The sequence below is a fragment of the Brachypodium distachyon genome, chromosome 2 (genome assembly GCF_000005505.3).
Source record: "Brachypodium distachyon strain Bd21 chromosome 2, Brachypodium_distachyon_v3.0, whole genome shotgun sequence".
Classification (NCBI taxonomy): domain Eukaryota; kingdom Viridiplantae; phylum Streptophyta; class Magnoliopsida; order Poales; family Poaceae; genus Brachypodium; species Brachypodium distachyon.
The window spans coordinates 16,527,450-16,544,715 of record NC_016132.3 but is presented as its reverse complement, the minus strand read 5'-3'; the positions used below and the strand labels follow the sequence as shown (position 1 = coordinate 16,544,715).

The 17,266-nt window shown below is 44.5% G+C and overlaps 3 protein-coding genes across 4 annotated transcripts; 2 read left to right on the top strand and 1 right to left on the bottom strand.

Annotated features, from left to right (window-relative positions):
• Positions 1-1,030: 1,030 nt before the first annotated feature.
• LOC100833880 lies at positions 1,031-3,435 on the bottom strand. Its single transcript, XM_003567972.4, has 2 exons — positions 3,204-3,435; positions 1,031-1,450 (listed from the first exon to the last, which is right to left on the bottom strand). The coding sequence occupies exons 1-2, from the start codon at positions 3,324-3,326 to the stop codon at positions 1,331-1,333; spliced, it is 243 nt and encodes an 80-aa protein (XP_003568020.1). The 5' UTR covers positions 3,327-3,435; the 3' UTR covers positions 1,031-1,330.
• A 230-nt stretch (positions 3,436-3,665) lies between these two features.
• On the top strand, positions 3,666-7,988 carry LOC100833069. Its single transcript, XM_003567969.4, has 8 exons — positions 3,666-4,566; positions 5,426-5,500; positions 5,585-5,656; positions 5,834-5,914; positions 6,228-6,325; positions 7,145-7,270; positions 7,409-7,457; positions 7,543-7,988. Exons 1-8 carry the CDS (start codon positions 3,739-3,741, stop codon positions 7,750-7,752), a joined length of 1,539 nt encoding a protein of 512 aa, XP_003568017.1. The 5' UTR covers positions 3,666-3,738; the 3' UTR covers positions 7,753-7,988.
• A 4,088-nt stretch (positions 7,989-12,076) lies between these two features.
• LOC100832763 (protein IQ-DOMAIN 31) lies at positions 12,077-17,205 on the top strand. Of its 2 annotated transcripts, none has more exons than XM_010232806.3 (7): positions 12,077-12,274; positions 12,704-12,832; positions 12,985-13,272; positions 13,566-13,769; positions 14,866-14,922; positions 15,118-16,174; positions 16,764-17,205. In XM_010232806.3, exons 2-7 carry the CDS (start codon positions 12,743-12,745, stop codon positions 16,793-16,795), a joined length of 1,728 nt encoding a protein of 575 aa, XP_010231108.1. In that variant the 5' UTR covers positions 12,077-12,274; positions 12,704-12,742; the 3' UTR covers positions 16,796-17,205. The 2 variants fall into 2 exon arrangements, with proteins under 2 accessions (XP_010231108.1, XP_010231107.1); XM_010232805.3 differs by having other exon boundaries at positions 12,982-13,272.
• The last annotated feature ends 61 nt before the right edge of the window (positions 17,206-17,266 follow it).

The following is a 17,266-nucleotide window of genomic DNA, read 5'->3' as shown; positions in this document are numbered from 1 at the left end:
ACTAAATCATGTCTAGATACATCCAGATTTTAACAAATTTCAGACATCTTTTGTTGGACGGAGGGATCACGAAAATCATAGTGCAAATCATGCTTCCAGATACTGATGATTATCTTCCGGGCCTACGCAGATGGCGGGCCACCGATAAATTATAAATACAGCCGATAATAGCTGGGGTTATCTTCAGATGATTAATTAGAACGGTCCAACATGTCGATGAAAGCAGCCCGACGACCATCTCTCAGTCACAGAATGACAGAATCGGATCCGTTCCGATTTCCGGGCCAAGAAGAAGCCATTATACAAAGATGAAGATTGTACTCCACCGGGGTAGGTCGGCAGGAGGACATGCCAACACGCAACGCAGACACTCAGGTGGTGACGACTGACGTGCCTACACGCAATGCAGCATGCTTCACAGGGTGTCTACGATTCTACGTCAACCAGCCCAATATCCATCGATATGCATGCGTTGCAATGGACCTCAAAAAATATGCCACAATACATGTTTAAAACTATTTTACTACTCTGTACTTCCTCGTCCGTTCCATAATTCTTGTCTTAAATTTATCAAAAAATGGATGTATCTATTCATAAAAGGTGTCTAGATACATGTAAGATTTCGACAAGAATAATGAACGGAGGGAGTATCATTTATTGTTCTCAAGTGAAATACTCCTTCCGTTTCATAATTCTTGTCTCAAATAGTCAAATTTGATCAAAAATGAATGTATTTATTTCAAAAAAGTGTTAGCTACATGTAATATGTCTCAAGTGAAATACTCCTTCCGTTCCCTAATTCTTGTCTCAAATAGTCAAATTTGATAAAAAATGGATGTATCTATTCCAAAAAAATGTCTAGCTACATGTAATATTTCGACAAAAATTATGGAACAGAGGGAGTAATCATTATCTCAATGGTTTGTGTCGAGTGATCGAGTCAGCAATTTGCATAGTTTTAAAATTTTAAAATAACAAAAAGTCATCACGAATTGAGACCTTTGAGTAAAGATTGCTAGTAGAAAGAAGAGAATCAAATTTAAGCATCTACATTGCTGGCAAACAAGAGATTTGAATTTTAAGCCCAATCCATCCAGGTTCAGGTTCAGTAACACAGGAAACGCCAGGCGGTTTGCCAAGACATGCGACACAGAACTACTACAGAAGGAGCTTCTTTTTAATGTGCAACCAAAACTGTTTCACTACATTATTTTGTTTGTTGTCAGTCAGACTCACAGCTCCATTGCTTCCCAAGGATATAAGACAGCGCTGGTTAAAGCAAAATAAACGTAAACAGTCCAAGCTCGAGTCTCGTAATGAAACAGATAAATCAATCAGATGGTGCGCCGATATCCTGAGAAGACTCGGTGCTCTTCTGGCCTTCCAAAGCCATGAGTCGCTTGTCGAAGGCCTTGTAGCGGGCGTCCACATGGTCATGGAGACCTTTCACCTGAGAATGTGCATTGTAAAGGTCAGATCCTTGCCTCTTTTAACGCCACCAGAATCAATCACAATGTACGCGTGGAATTCAACATATGAACAGGTTTTGTACAAAGAGGGCAGGATTAGAGCCACGTATGTAGAAGAAGCAAGTTCAAAGCTCACACAAGGATTTGCCTGCTTGAAAAGGTCCCATGAAAATAACTTTGCGTATGAATCACTTCCTCAACTAAACATCCCAGGGAATACCCCTTGTTCTAATAAAAAAAAAATAGGAACATGCCAGTTTCAGAGCTTCTAAAATACTTCCTACAATCCATAAAAAGTGTCGTCCACTTAGTACAAAATGGGCGACACTTTTTATGGATCGGAGGGAGTAGTAGGTAAAAGTTCCAAAATATTATTATATAACATATACTTAAGTTACTGAAATACGTTGCACAAACAAAAGCCAGTGATGACGTTTGAGTCATTTGTAGAAACTGAGTTGTATGCGTTGAAAGACGAGTTTTGTTCAACTGATCATGTCATACTGTAAACACTAAATGCATCTTAAAAGTTGGCGATCGCTTCCATTATGTAACACCAAGGCATTATGTGTAAGGTAGTGTAACGAATAGAGGCATTGTTTCCAGTTTCCAAGTGAATATGCATTTCATATGGATTATGACTTGTGGTAACATAGTACTAGAGCAAAACTGACGGATTATTGGCTGTGGTAACATAGTTCTGCAGCAAAACATATTCATCCATCCATAATCCAGAAATTCGAGGTAGAACAAACATATCAAAAACATTTAGACAACATATCACTGGGAAACTTGACCAAAAACTCTTTCTTGGTTCTCTCCCTAGGACATCCCACAAGATAATTAGTTTTACAAAGAAAAAAATACCAGTGTTGCGACGTCTGCACGCCAGGCTACCGCAAAGATCATTCCAAGCTAGTACAAACCACTGAGTTGCCAAGCAGGCCATCAGTTAGACAAGCCAAGATATCAGACTGTATGGAGTGGTATTGGAACTGCCAACCACATAGGTCAAAGCTCTAAGGCCATTGCTGGTTAAGAGACTCCCGAGAAAAAGGAACAGACATAGCACTGAGCACATCATGACACCATAATCTGTCTCCAAATGAATTAGTTGGTACTATAATGTTTGAAGTAGTAAACTAAAGGAGTAATAGCAAATGAAGATGACAGAGACATCCCCCAACAAGAAAGTGAGGTTGCCGCTGATAGTATACTTTGCATAAATTGCATGTCATGATACATGAAGTCAAATACAAGTGGTACTTAAACTGAAAGTGACAGACCCATAGGAGCAATGATCATATTATCCATGTAAGGTATGTGTATCCAGTTTCAGGACAACCCAATAATGCTAACCCCAATAATCCCAACCCCATTTGCAGTAAGACCTTCGAAGGGAGACTGCATAATGAACTATAACCTAGAGAAAATAGTGCTACCAGCAGCAACATTCTTCTCAATAGAACAACACGAACATCTAATCAACAAAAAAATCTCACGGCTGGGTTGACAGAGGCACGCATTTCATACATGACTACAATACCGCATTGACGAGGGGTTTCCCTAATCCCGATCCTCCCACACGCAAGATGCACAGCCTAGATGCACTCGTGGTATGGAATTCACCACCGAATAAACATAAGAAGGGCTCTAGCAGCGGCAGCGTGGGACAATCCGAGATCTGGGGCGAGGAGGGGGGTGGGGAGGAGGAAGGTTGCGGGTTGCGCGGACCTGTAGGGCCGTGGAGTCGTGGGCGAGCTTGTAGTCCTTGTAGAGGAAGTAGCCGCCGCCGGCCGCCGCCGCGGCCGCGCCCGCGAAGAAGGACGCCAGCCTCACCCGCAGCATGAACCCCATCCTCCTCCTCCTCTCCGCCGCCTCTTTCCCTTCCTCGCTTCTGCTCGTTCGTTCCCCTTCTTTCCGCCGTTGTCTGCTCCGGAGGGCTTTCTTGCTTGTGCCAGCTGCGACAGACGATTCGGGCTCGACCTATTGCCCAAGTCTCCTGCACCTGACACTGGGTCCCACGTGTCAGTGCCGTCCAACTTTATTGGGCCCACTGGGCTGAACTTTAGCTTCTCTATTGGGCCGGGCCGATTCGTGCACCAGAATATCATGGAGCGGATTACGAGGCCCGAAGAAGAAGAAAAAAACAAGTCCCGTCGTCCGCTGTGGCCGTTGCGAAGCGAGAAGATAGATAAAGAACACGCCACGGCCGCCCACCCGCTGACATCCACGCCGCTCCCCGCGAGCTTTGCCTCGCCAGCTCGCCATGCCGCCCCCATCCCTCCTGTCCCTCCTCCCCGCAGCGTCCCTCTCCCCGCGAAGCCGCCGAGCGAGGCGCGAAGCCCCTACGGCGAGCGACCGCCTCCATTATTCCCGCCTCCCCGTCCTCAGCGCACGGGCTCCCTCGCCGCCGCATTCGTTATCCTCTACCTCCTCTGTCGGCGGCGGCGGAGGTGGAGGAGGCGACGAGCTCCACCTGCTAGACAAGCCCTTCCCCTCCGCCCTGGCGGAGGAGGACGAGGACGACCCCGAGCCTGAGCCCGCTCCGGCGCTGTCCCAGGGCGAAGCGCTCGCGCCGTACCTCAACTTTTTCCAGGTGAAGGGCGGCGACGGCAGTGAGTGCGCGGCCGCCGTGAGGAGCTCCGTGGACGACGCCTCGGAGGACGGAGACGACGCCGGTGGGCGTGGGGTCATTTACTACGACCCCAAGCCCGGGGACCTCGTCGTCGGCGTCGTCGTCGGGGGCGACTGGCGGGCACTCGACGTCGACGTCGGCGCTGGAGGAGAGCCAGCTCTGATGCTGGCCAAGGAGGCGGCGCCGGTTTCAGCGGTGGAGCTCGGTTACCTGGCGTGCGATGTCGCATCCAGCGGCGGCGGCGCGAGTGAGTTCGCCGCGGAAGGCAGGGTTGGCGTCGTGGTCAGCGGCCGGGAGGGGAGCGTGACGGCCAGGAGGAGCGGGAAGGATAAAGGTGCCCCGGTGGTGGGCGTTGGCATGGTGGTGTTCGCCGAGGTCCTCGGTCGAACACTTGGCGGGCGGCCGTTGCTGTCCGCGCGCAGGCTGTTCCGGCGCGTCGCGTGGCACAGAGTGAGGCAGGTCCTCTATGACTCTCCTCTCTACTGTTGTTGGAATTTGATGAACTGGTCTATTAGCAATGGCTTGATCGGTCAATGTCTGTTAGTCTCATGCAGTCATGCACTATCAGTAGTTCAGTACCCGATAGAGTTCGAAGGTAATGCCATACCAGATACTTAAAACACCACTAATACTATATATGATTAGTGTAAGTAGTAGGTCTGCAACTCCAGACATGACCGCCACCTTGCTGGTACCAAGTAGATTTTCATAAACTAACCTCTCTAAAAGCTTGAGCTGTGAAGGCATGGTGATAGGCAAATCTGTACTACTATAACTTGCTCCTAACTTAATAAATAAATTTTGCTCTGATGTTCTTGGGATGGTGTAAGTAATAAACATTTTGCTCTGAAGCCCAAAAGAGAGCACTGCACGACACACAAATACAAAAGCCCCCCAAAAAGAGCATTCACATTAAGTACATAGAGTGCTTTCAGAAACATAAAGTACATGAAGAAATATCAGTATTACCTCATATTATCATGGGACCTTGTAATATGCACGGTTCACCTTGAGTTGGAAAAACTACATGCATGGGCAGCTTGGTCTGTTCTATTGGAGAACTGACATATCACATGTATGGAATTACTTGAGGCCAAAGCAGTGCAAACTAACGTTCTGTGGGAAATTTGTATGTGGAAACCTCTTGTTTCCTTTGTGTCTTGTTTCGATGAAAGTTGACATAATTGTCTTCTTGACTTTAGATCTCTCATGCATTTTTATGAGAAAGTGTGATCTACTCGTTTGGTTTGAGATCAATAGCCATCATTTCTATTCTGAATGTTTATATATGACAGTTTCTGTACACACTTTTGTTCAGATAAAGCAACTAAATCTACCTATCATGGTTAAAGTTTTTGAGTGGAATGCTGGAGGCTTGATATCAAGAATTGAGGTATAAGTTACTCATAATGAGTTTACCATACTACATTACGCGCTCCAGTTTTGATTTAAACTCACTTCCATATTTCATCATTAGGGGCTCCGAGCGTTCCTCCCTAAGGCTGAGATGATGAGAAGACCAAGAAATTTCACAGATCTAAAGAATAATGTAAGTTCAGGAAAATATACAATATTGTTTGTACCTCATATGGACTCTTCAAATCTGCATCTTACATGCTGTTCGAGCTTCGTATATCGGCACGAATGATATCTCTTTATCTATTTTATCAGCTGTTTGTTGAGAAAGTGACCATAACTTGTGAATTGTACTTTTTGTCGTACACAGGTTGGCCGACAGATCCATGTCTGCATTACAAGGACTGATGAAAGGACTAACGAATTGATAATCAGTGAAAAAGAGGCATGGGTAAGTTGACTGCACTGACCTCTGTTGCCCTTATTTGTAGCATTTGCTAGCATATTGTTTACCAGGATATCATATGTTCTTTAAGTAGAGAATCTTGGTCTATGATTTATCGGATTGCTTATATACACGATTTATGCTAGAAACTTATATTATTTCAAATGGCTACCAATACAGCCTACAGCTCTTTCTCAAGTACACCGCAAAATATCTGTATCACTTGAATTCTGCAATACACTGATTTTGACTTATACGAGTGAAGCGATGAGCGTCCTTGAGTTCTTGTGATTAATTTTACAGTTCCTGATTGCTTTAGGCAATGGCATACCTTAGAGAAGGGGCTCTCTTGGAAGGGACAGTCCGCAAGTTGTTTCCATATGGTGCACAAATTAGGATTGGCGAGACTAACAGAGGGTAACATCCCTAAACTGTTTGTTACATATTAAATATGGCATTTCTTGTTGTTCTGCTGAAGTTAAGTTTACTTTTAGGATTTGCACGGTCCCAGCACCATTATTTTATTCAGTATGTGCCGATAAGTTTCTCTGCCATATTTTCTTCTTTTCAGCCTGATGTAGGTCAATCCTATGCGTATCCTATTGCTTCAGTTTGACACCCTTAATCATGCATGTCTCAGTTTTTCTTACTCATGTTTTATGAAAAATAAAATATAGGTTTACCAAATACAGTAACTTAGAAGGTAGCTGCTGGTACGATATACAGTAACTTAGAAGGTAGCTGCTGGTACGATATGTATTTAATTTCCACAAGATTGGTAGTTTTGATTATATAAACATAATGGAGATTCGTACTCATGGAAAAAAAAACTTTGTTCTTAGGCTGGATTATCTGAACAATGGATTGAATGAGTGATGGTTAGCTTGAGTGAACCACGAGGTTTAGAAATTGCCTTTCACATTGATGACTTCTAATCCTGATAATGTGCCAGCTAAGATTTTGAGCACTCATGTTGTGCTTTGGCAAAGGGCTTGTCTTGTTCCTTTGAAATACGTAGTGCTAAACAAGTAAACAGGCACTTTATTTACATGTCATGCTTCACTTGTTTATAAATTATAATAGATCCTGTGATTTCAAGCATCTGTAATGTACTACTAGATGCCAAAAAAAATTTAGGGAGAGCTATGAACTAGTATTATGCATCTTCCATTGTTGCACACCCAAATACAGTTTGCCCCGTGTACAGTCCAATTTACAGCTCCTAATGTTTTACAGTGGTCTGCTGCATATCTCAAAGATAACACATGGTCAGCTGCGATCCGTCAGTGATGTGCTTAAAGTGGGTGAGAGAGTGAAAGCTCTTGTGATCAAATCAACAGCACCGGACCGAATTGCTCTTAGGTACACCAGAATAAACATGTTGTAACTGAAGTCCATACATTCGCTGCTGCATGCCATTTCTGTAGGAGAGGTTATCATCTGTTCTTTGCTTCTGTGATTGTCCATTGATGAAAGTGCATGTGTTTTCGCTCTGTGCAGTATTAAGGACCTTGAGAGCGAACCTGGACTGTTTCTCTCTGACAAAGAGGTAAGAACACCACAAGTGTTTCTTCATCAGTAGCATCACATGTACACCGAGTGGTTCACATTTTGCATTGCCTCTGTTCTCGCAGAAGGTGTTCTCGGAGGCTGAAGAGATGGCGCAAAGATACCGTGATCAGATTTCAGAGACGCCTCGATCTGACGGTTCTGGCTCCTCGTGCAACCACGACGCTATCGCGTTCGAGGACGAAGCAGAATCCTACGCGAACTGGAAGTGGTTGAAATTCATCAAGTCTGACGAAGTAAACCTTAACCCTAGTGATACCCGCTCAGGATTGTAACGCAGGATCCCTCTGCAGAAAATTTTGCTCAATCCAGCACCCACTCTTGCAAATACTGACTGTTCTAAGTAGCACTTGCTCAGCCACGGAGAATCGGCCTTGTCTCGGCCAATTTTCCTACGGTGCGGGGGCGGCCGACGAACTCCCAGCTTCTGCGACACCTCAAAGTCTGGACGTTGTGATTTGTGACCGTCAGACGAATGATGGTGAGACAAGAGGCTTTCCTTTCTGGTTCACTCTTGGAGGGTCACTTTGCCGGATTCCATGGATGCATTTGCAAAGCCTCAAAGCTGTCGGCGAACGGCACGCGGCACCTTTGATTTGATCCGATCTCACGCGATCGTCCGCGACGTCATGCGGGTAAGCGATCGCTGCTGCCGATGCCCCTTTTTTCCCGCGAGTGCGTCAACCGGAACGCATGAGAATCAAGATCGCTCCAGTCCCTTGCTCCTTCTCTTCGTTTTCGTCAATTTCCTTTTGGCGTGCACTGCTCATCTTGTTGGTTGATGGCCGTTCCATTCCATGGATGCTTACTTCCTCTTCACCCCCAATCTGGCATGTCTCGTCGACGTCTGCTGATTCGCATGTCGATCTTGTCGTCGTAGGTTGGAAGTCCCTACCATGCTTTGCTCTTATCGTGGCTTCTTGGCATTAATTTTAGTATGGTGATTAGATTAGAGGCTAATGTCGCCTCTAATTTGGGACTCTAACCGACCAAGCTTTATAATAAGCACATTGCTCTTCAACGTCTTGGTCTCCGTAAGGCGTGAGCGGTGGACCAAGCAAGCCAGGAGGTTTGTCTCCAAGCCTAAATGGCAGCCGCTTGGCTCGGCTCTCCGTCATGTGCTGTGTTTGAAACTTTGAATGCAGCCTACAAAGGAAAAGAAAAGGGACCCTGTAGACCCAACTAATGTGCGTCGGTGACAGTAGTTTCATAATTCTTGTCGAAATATTACATGTATCTAGACGTTTTTTAGAAATAGATGCATCCATTTTTGAACAAATTTGAGACAAGAATTATGAAACGGAGGGCGTAATTTAGATGTACACCCTAGAGCAAACTTCTCTCGACATGTTTAAAAAGGGAAAGAAAAATAATCAGGCACGCATGTGTACATTCTTCAGAAATTTGACGTTTTCAATTTTATATTTGCATGTGTGCATTTTTAGATTTACTATGGATTTTACTGTTCGTCTCAGAGCGCATGCATGCTAACTCCCTATTGATCCATAATAAGTGTCTTATTCATTATGCTCCCTCCGTCCCATATCAAGTGACTCAAATTTGTCTAAAGATGAACGTATTCATATACTAAAATATGTCTGGATACATGTAATAAAAAATCATTAAATATGGGACGGGGAGCGAGTACTTAGTATACAGGACACTTATTATCGATCGAAACGGACAATTTTTGCTACAGCGACAAGGTTGCTCTCCCAGACTTTTTTTTAACCGAGAATCTCTCCTAGACTTTCTCCCGAGTCTCGACGAAAACGACGGCCCACCTTCTAGGGAACGTCATATCGACACACAGGGTTCCGACAGAGCTGGCCACTTCATTAGTGTAGTGTACTAACCTGTCATTAGCGGATTGGCAGTTAATGGAGTAGTTTATGCACACCACCATGCATCGGATGGATAAAAGTGACAGTTGAAGCTAGAAACGACGAGCAGGAAGGAATTTGCTTTCGTGACACCGTGGGAATTCTTTTGGGTCCAGCCCAACAACTTCATCAAAATAAACAAACATTAGACATGCAACTTCCAATTGTTTATGGCTAGCCAGTATAGCCTCGTTAAAAGACGAAAGCGAGATCCTAACTCGCTCGAGGCTTGTTCTTGAATACATTAGTTAATTATACCGTCACTGAGATTCCTCAGATGTCCCATCAAGAAGAAGGTTCAGTGGCAAGCGGCCAAACACCAAACATTGCTCAGGCGTCTCAAGAAGAAGGCTCCGTATACGGTCTACCTACCCACATTGTTTTATTTCGCACGAAAAATGCATGCACGGGCTCCGAGACTACGGTTGATCATGTGAGTGAGTAGTGGATTAAAGGAAAAGGAAAACTATAGAAATTTAGTCTATTGAAATTGGACAATCGACCGTACGAACGAGGTTGATCAATTTCTTAAAGATGACTAGTGCAATTCCAAATTTCGCCCGGTTCGTATGTTTTGTTTTCCTTTGAACACCGAATGAGCCCTGAATCGACATCCGTCCGTCGTTTACCTCAGCGTCGATACATGTACCCTACAACCTTTCACCGTTTCATCCACGCCCTGCGAAGCCACGCTAAATGCAGCACAGCAATTACTCCAGTAACTCCACTGCTGGCACGAACTACCCAATCTTCTCGGTATTAATTACTGACAGCTCAATCTTCGTACTCTATATTAATTACTACTACCACCTCCCATGCATGATTTGATTCCCCATTCGTGCGGCCATTGACAGATCCATCGACCCACGCGGTACGTGCACGTGTAGCTATAGCGCGCCGTGGATGGAACTATGGAAGGAAGGAACGACCGTAAAGAAAAGAGTAAACTCCGTATTAAACCTTGATTTAGTAGGCTAAGTCTGAAATGAATCCTAAGTTTTTAATCCTTGAAGTCAGCACTCTGTCCTTGTTAATTCCGTCTAACATCAACCTTAGAGAATCAAATACTATTTGGTAGAACGGGATTGCAGACATAGTAGTTATAATTTGGGATTTGTCGACTAATTCAGTTCGGCTTATTACTACCCAGATTCGTCGCCTATAATTAGACTAAGTTACATATTATTATTTAAAAGTTTTATATCTGCGTGTGGAGAATTTGATCATATGTCCCGTCTTGCTTGGCAATGAATTACATGTCATGTAATAGTATGTTATTGATCATTTGTCACGTCTTACTTGGACACCGTGATGATTTATCCTTTTCTATTTTTAACTCCATTTTTTCCGAGCACGTGTGAAATGGCCCGTCCGCTTGCGCATGCGCATGCGCATGGCTGTATCGACGTCCGCGTGTACGTGGCGTTGAAGAAAACGATGCATCTATATTTTTTTGTAATATCTTTGTACTAAAATTATCACAATCTAAGTTATCTTCTAGTTTAATGGGTTTTTGGATAAAAGCCCCAAGATTTGCATCTCTTGTCAGCTGTCCCGCTCTCTCAAACAGTTTTTTTTCCGAAAGTCGGGGTTGAACGCGATAAATAAGTCATGGTGCTGATTTGAGGGATTCAAAAGTATTTTTTGTTTTACACTTGGTCTATAACTACAAGCTTGAGGTCTAAAATGGAAAACTTTGCTTCGCTTGCTTCCACGGCTGGGCAGCTAGCTGCATGCGTACGCACGCGGGGCCCCTGGTACGGGGTACGTACCGCACGCGCGTCGTCGGGGCACTCGAGCGCGCACACCGTCGCCTGCTCCGCTGCTGACGTCCCCAAGATCCACGTGCACTTCTATTTTACTAGCACTAAAACAGCCACGAGTATTTAGTAACGGAAGCAAATAGTTGTGATCGTTTTTCATTTCCCGATTTCAAAGAGGCCGATTGACACGATAGAAACCGGGCAAAATCAGTTGCGTTTTCCCATCCCCGCGTTCCGTTCGGAGAGAAGTCCGTTCAGATGCAAAGGCAAAGACCAAATCATCGTGAGCTGGATGGAGAGTGGAAAACCCCAAACAGTCCTCAATCAATCGCACGTCAATTTCAGCTTAACAGTTTTAATTACCGCACATGCCGCGCCTCCCCGCCCTCACCCGCCGCACATGGTACGTACATGACATGTGGTCCTCCGCCGGTTCCCATCCCTCTGCCGGGTGGGTCCGGCCCGCCGGGACTGACAGCTAGCCGGTGAGAAAATACAGACGACTCCCATTCTCATCCACCTTTTCTTCTCCCCTGCGAATAAAAGGAAAACAGCCGCGGACCTACCTCTGAGCAACGGACATGTGGGGCCTCTCAGTCTCCTGGTCCCACACCACCTGGCCCCACTCTCTTTTTCACCGCGGAAGGGCGATTTAAAACTTCACCGCACCCCCTTGAAGCGGAAACGCCCCACCGACGTGCCGCGCCACGCTCGCCCTGGCCCGCATGTCATCTACTAGCAGCTGTACCGGTGGGCCACACATGGCATTGACGAGAAGTTTTTTTCGTCTGTACGCTGCGCCCCACAAAGTTGGCTCACTCACTCTCAGTCTCTCTCACACACTCCGCTGGCTAGTGTGGGCTAGTGGCTACTCGCGCTCGCATTTTTATTTCTTCTGATTTTTTTTCTCCTCTCTTGTTTTCTTTTTGTTTTCGCCTGCTCTTTTTCTTTCTTCCTACCGCCGTCACCTTGTGCGCTGCTCTGCCACACTACCAGTCCCAGTAGTAGTAGCACCCTCGCCCCACTCGTTTGGCTTCCTCTCCCTGGAATGGAGGCGTAGCGTCGGGAGAAACAGAGAGAGAGAGGAAACTCCGGAGCTAGGGTTCTGCGCCGCCGCATCCGCCTGGCCTGCAGCTCGTCGTCGTCCTCCGGTGAGTGCGCCGCCGACACCCCCCAGATCCAGCGCTGCCGCCTCCCGTAGCCGCCGCCGCCTAGATCTGTGCTCTAGGGCAGGCCGTTTCGTGCTTTTTTCGAAAGCTTTTTGGTGTCGGTTGGATTTGAGGCTCCGGTCCTGTTGCTGCATTCGGGGGCGAGGTTTGCTGCGAGCTGCTGGAAACGCGGATCTTTTCCCACTCCCTTTCCTTTTTTTTTTGTGGGACGTGCTTAGTTTGATCCGTTGCTTTGGTTGCTTTCGCTGGGACCGTGATAGCGATCTTGGTTTAGGTGGATGCTTGGGTTCCTGAATAATTTATATTTTTTGGGTTTTATTATTTCCCAAATTTCCTTTTTCTGTAGGGAATATATAGTTGGTCTCAGTGTAGATCTGTGCACTGACGCGCACGGCGGTTCGTTTGCTGCAGGCTTCGAAACCTCCGGCGCCGCGGCGGTCTAGAGCTCCGATGGGGAAGTCTCCGGCGAAGTGGCTCAAGTCCGTGCTCTTCGGGAAGAAGACGTCCAAGTCTGGCTCCACCAAGGGAAAGGATTTATCGGTATGTTAATTTCACCCTTGTTTTGATATTTTCGTACAAATTGAATTTTCTGAGGAGACCCTGGAGTCGGTTTCTGCAATTGCAACTAGGGAATGGTAGAACCGAGATCTGTTTATTGCGATTGATGCCTTTGTTTTTTCCATATGTAGAAGGCACCTGGTAACCGAGGGTATGCTGCCACCGGGAAGGACCCAGTGTTTTCGGAGAGCTCCCCGGTGATCTCGGAGCCGGTGCTTGTTACCCCCCACAACAATGACACTGTGCCGGAGGTGAGAAAGGCTGAGAATTCCAGCTTGCAAGGTGAAGTGGTGGTGCCTGATGTGAATCAGGATTTGGAGAAGCAGAGCACTGTTGGGTCTGATGTGCTGTCCAATGACCCGGAGAGGTTGAGGGAAGAACAAGCAGCTGTCAAGGCACAGGCTGCCTTCCGAGGCTACCTGGTAATGCTTATTCTGTTTCTATATGCTTGCTCCAGCTTATCTTGATTCCGAATTCCTTTTTCATACATCTTAAGTGTTACTAAAAAGGAAACAAATTATATTGTTTAGCACCTCTGTGATTAATTGATTATTTATGATGCATCAGTGTTCCTATTTATTGAAAATGCTGTATATGTACATAATCACTTTACCTCCTAACTTGCCTTAGAAGCTACTAAAATATTTATTGTTGCCATAGCCACTCTGTTTGTCTTGCTTTAGAACCATGCTAAATTTAGCATGATATGGTCCAGGCACGTCGGGCATTCCGTGCATTGAAAGGAATCATAAGACTTCAGGCACTTATCCGTGGACATCTTGTAAGGAGGCAAGCTGCTTCAACTCTTCGTGCAACATGGTTGATTGTGAAGTTCCAAGCTGTCGTTCGTGGTAGAAATGTCAGACTTTCTAGTGACGCCGTTCAATTCAGATGGAATCTTGTTCAGCAGAATTCCATGGTAAATTCCTTGCTCATCCTATGCCATTCAAGACCTGATATATTATTGATCGTAATGGTACTGAGTGTTTTCTTTATTTATATCGCTATTATAGTCTTATTGAGTATGCATATTCATGATTTTATCAGTACGTATCATGATGAGGAAAGCTAGATGTGAGGCATAGTTAAACTAAAGACAAATAAGTTTTCATCAAGGCTATTCAAGCCCTTTGAGAACTTAGTTGATAGATTGGCATGATCCTCCTTGAAGTGTGGCTTTTGACTTTTGGCTTATAAGTGTTTTGCTTATACCAACATTTAACAATATCAAGTCAAGAGTCAAAAGCCAAAGCCAAGAACATATAAATATGTGCTTTTTTGGCTTTTAAGCCAAAAACAAAAGCCACAAGTAAAGCCTAACATAACAGGGCCTTAGTTGATAGATTGGCATGATCCTCCTTGAAGTGTCATGTCAAAAAAATTCTCTGAAGATTTGGTAATTGGTTGCTGCAGATGCAAATGTTAAGTTTACCTAATTATTGTAACAGTAAAATGCTGCAGTTTTTGACATTACATATTAATAGGTGAATGCTCTAGGTGCTTATTGAAGAAAGCAGTTGAGTAGCTTTCAATTAGTTCTTTCCTATGTCTCTGAGAGGATGATTTGTAAGTTACGAAGTACAGGCGCATCAAAAGTTGTGTATTGCTCATTCCTGTAGTTTTGTTACTCGTTAATCTCCTCATGTCGCGAGATGGCTACATCCTTTATTCAGTTGTGCCATAACTTAGGGACTTTGTTACACTTCTTGTCGGCACTGAGGATTTCTCTTTGTTGCTATTGCATAGAAAATAAACCTACAATTCCTACATTGGAATCTATGGTGAAGCTGACATGGATGTTTCCGTATCTTTAAATGCCCGTACCTTCTGATTAGATTTAATCAAGCAGTCACGCTAAATACAAATTGTGAACAGTTTGGTCAGGCTATTGAATTCTTTTAATGCTTCGTTTTTTCAATTGTATTTAATGTTGGTCCAAACTGAAAGATCAAAGACTGAACTTCTGCTTGGCATCTTAACTGAAATGTAAATATACAATTCTTGCCTTTTCCCAGGGTGCTAAACCGGATGCATGGAAGGAGAGGTTAGCTTCAAATGCATTTGCTCGAAAGGTAAAAATGCTTCTGTTTTGCTATATAGTTACCTGAAGGCTTGAATTAGAGCAATATATCTTGACCCTGTTGTTTGGTCTTTATGTTCATTAATTTACAAAATACATGCCATCCTCTTATTAGCCCATTTGCTATTTGTCTGCGAATATTTTCTTGATGCCCTGAGTTAACTTTTTTCCTTTGTATCTGTTGTAGCTTCTAGCTTCCCCAATTCTGGTAGAGGCTCTTCACTTTCAGTATGATGAGAGGGATCCGAATTCAGCATTCAACTGGTTAGAGAGATGGACCATAAGTCGTGTCTGGAAGCCTGTTTACCAACCAAAGAGATCTGCTGCCTCTGATGCCAAAGCACAGACAAGGAAGGCCAGCTATGCTATGGAAACAGAGTCAGGGAAATTGAAACGCAATGCTCGGAAGAGTTCTGCAATGTCAGTTGAGCCTGCACCAACAAACATGCCGTTGGAAACTGAAAAACCAAGGCGGAACCAAAGGAAATTCACTAGTATTCCTGCCGATTCAGTGCCTGATAGCCAGTTAACTGAACTCGAGAAGGTTAAACGTAGCCTTAGGAAGGTTACTAATTCCATGGCAGAAGCCTCAAAGGTATCTAGTCCTGCAACTGAGATCTCTGACTATCCTGAGGTCCAATTTGAGAAACCAGTACGGACTGCACAGGAAGTTCCAGTTTATCCTGAGATTCAAGAACCTTACAATGGTGATCTATTGGAGAATGCAAAGATGGATATTCCGGTACCTGATCTCACGCAACTGGAAGTTACTTCATATCCAGTCACAACTGAAGAGAAAGCTGGTGAGCTGACAGTTGTAACTACAACAGCTGAAGTTATGCCGCTGCAAGACATTGATAATGAAGAAAATGCTTTAGTGAATGACATTGAACCGAGATCCAGAGAAGAACCTCTTTCTACCGAAAGCCTTAAAAGTGGCAATAGGAGGTCTTCATTCTCAACCAAGCCAGAATATCCAGAAAACGGCTCCAAAAACTCTCCATCTGTGCCAAGCTACATGGCTGCAACAAAATCTGCAAAGGCGAAACTGCGAGGTCAGATTTCACCTAGACTCAGTGCTGATTCAGCAGAAAAAACTGTCTACACACGTCGCCATTCTCTCCCTTCCCCTGCCAATGGTAAGCAGAACTCACACTCGCCGCGTACACAAAGGCCAGCCCATTCTGGTAGCAAAGAGGGAGTGAAAGGCGACAAGTCTATGCTGTCATCAAGAGACGCAAGTGGTAAGTGATCTTCAAATACACATTGATAACTCTATTTCATGCCTTGTCATATTGTTTGGTTGAATTTCTTATCTTCAGTATGCATGAATTGTTTTCAGCCATTTCAAAGTAACCGTGTATTGATAAGGTTGTTATTAGTAGAAGCCAAAATCTCATTATATTACTGTGTGTCATATCCTGTTGCCTTTTATGCCTTAATTCAAAATGAAACGAGCTATTCCATGCCTTTTTGTTGCTTTGATGTCTATCCTTTTATGTTAGCCTATCGAAAGCAATCGGCTAAATGACTATCTTGTCTATTTAGTTCCACTAGAGTAATCACTAATCAGACAAACCAACTGAACTGATGCGTAAAATCACTCAGAATTTGCTTATGCAAGTACACTCAGAACCATGAATAGCATGTGTCCCATTTTTCTGAATCAGGTCAAGTTTCCAATTAATAAGTTGTCAAATGAAATTTATCATTTGGACGTAAAGCCAAACCATATTTATTTATCTGTTTTTCATATCAGAGAATATGACTGTATCATATTGGTATGTTACTCACTCCAGTTTAACCTGCCTTGTACTGCGAAATCATCTGCAGAGAGACCAATGAAAGCCGAGTGGAGACGCTGAAGACATCTACTGATCATCGAACACCAAAAAATTCCTCCATTTGAGTAGCATGGCGACTTCTGGGTGGACGGTGGATTTGCTCCGGTTGTTTTGCTTCTGATGTAAAAATGTTCTCGCTTCTGCTGCGACAAGGGACCAGCTTAATTTGTTGTGGTATCACCTGGTGTCGAGTTTGACTTATTTATAGGGTTTTGCGACGTCCCGCCTTTGCTGTCTTGGGTCTTGTATAGCTGAAGTGTGTTCCGCCTGGTTTGTTTTGGTTCCCCCACCCTGAGATAGACACCCCTGCTTTATTAAGCGAGCGAGCTGAGAGATGCTGATGTTAGTGAGCACTTTGGGTTGAACAATCTGTCAATCTTGCCCCGTTTGGTTGGTTATCCCATGACATATTTGGTTGTCTCCCTGCTTTAGTTTCAGTGTTATGTGTGCCTGTAGACTGCATGTGTTTGCTGATGTTTTAACTAGCACTGA

What these genes read in the sequence shown, in the direction of transcription:
- LOC100833069 (XM_003567969.4), top strand. Translation starts at nt 3,739, where the DNA reads ATGCCGCCCCCATCCCTCCTGTCCCTCCTCCCCGCAGCGTCCCTCTCC. An exon ending in TCAGTGAAAAAGAGGCATGG is followed by an intron (nt 5,915 to 6,227) that starts GTAAGTTGACTG and finishes TGATTGCTTTAG; the next exon opens with GCAATGGCATACCTTAGAGA. An exon ending in CCGGACCGAATTGCTCTTAG is followed by an intron (nt 7,271 to 7,408) that starts GTACACCAGAAT and finishes CGCTCTGTGCAG; the next exon opens with TATTAAGGACCTTGAGAGCG.
- LOC100833880 (XM_003567972.4), bottom strand. Translation starts at nt 3,326, where the DNA reads ATGGGGTTCATGCTGCGGGTGAGGCTGGCGTCCTTCTTCGCGGGCGCG. An exon ending in ACGACTCCACGGCCCTACAG is followed by an intron (nt 1,451 to 3,203) that starts GTCCGCGCAACC and finishes GCACATTCTCAG; the next exon opens with GTGAAAGGTCTCCATGACCA.
- LOC100832763 (XM_010232805.3), top strand. Translation starts at nt 12,743, where the DNA reads ATGGGGAAGTCTCCGGCGAAGTGGCTCAAGTCCGTGCTCTTCGGGAAG. An exon ending in CCAAGGGAAAGGATTTATCG is followed by an intron (nt 12,833 to 12,981) that starts GTATGTTAATTT and finishes TTCCATATGTAG; the next exon opens with AAGGCACCTGGTAACCGAGG. An exon ending in GTCATCAAGAGACGCAAGTG is followed by an intron (nt 16,175 to 16,763) that starts GTAAGTGATCTT and finishes AATCATCTGCAG; the next exon opens with AGAGACCAATGAAAGCCGAG.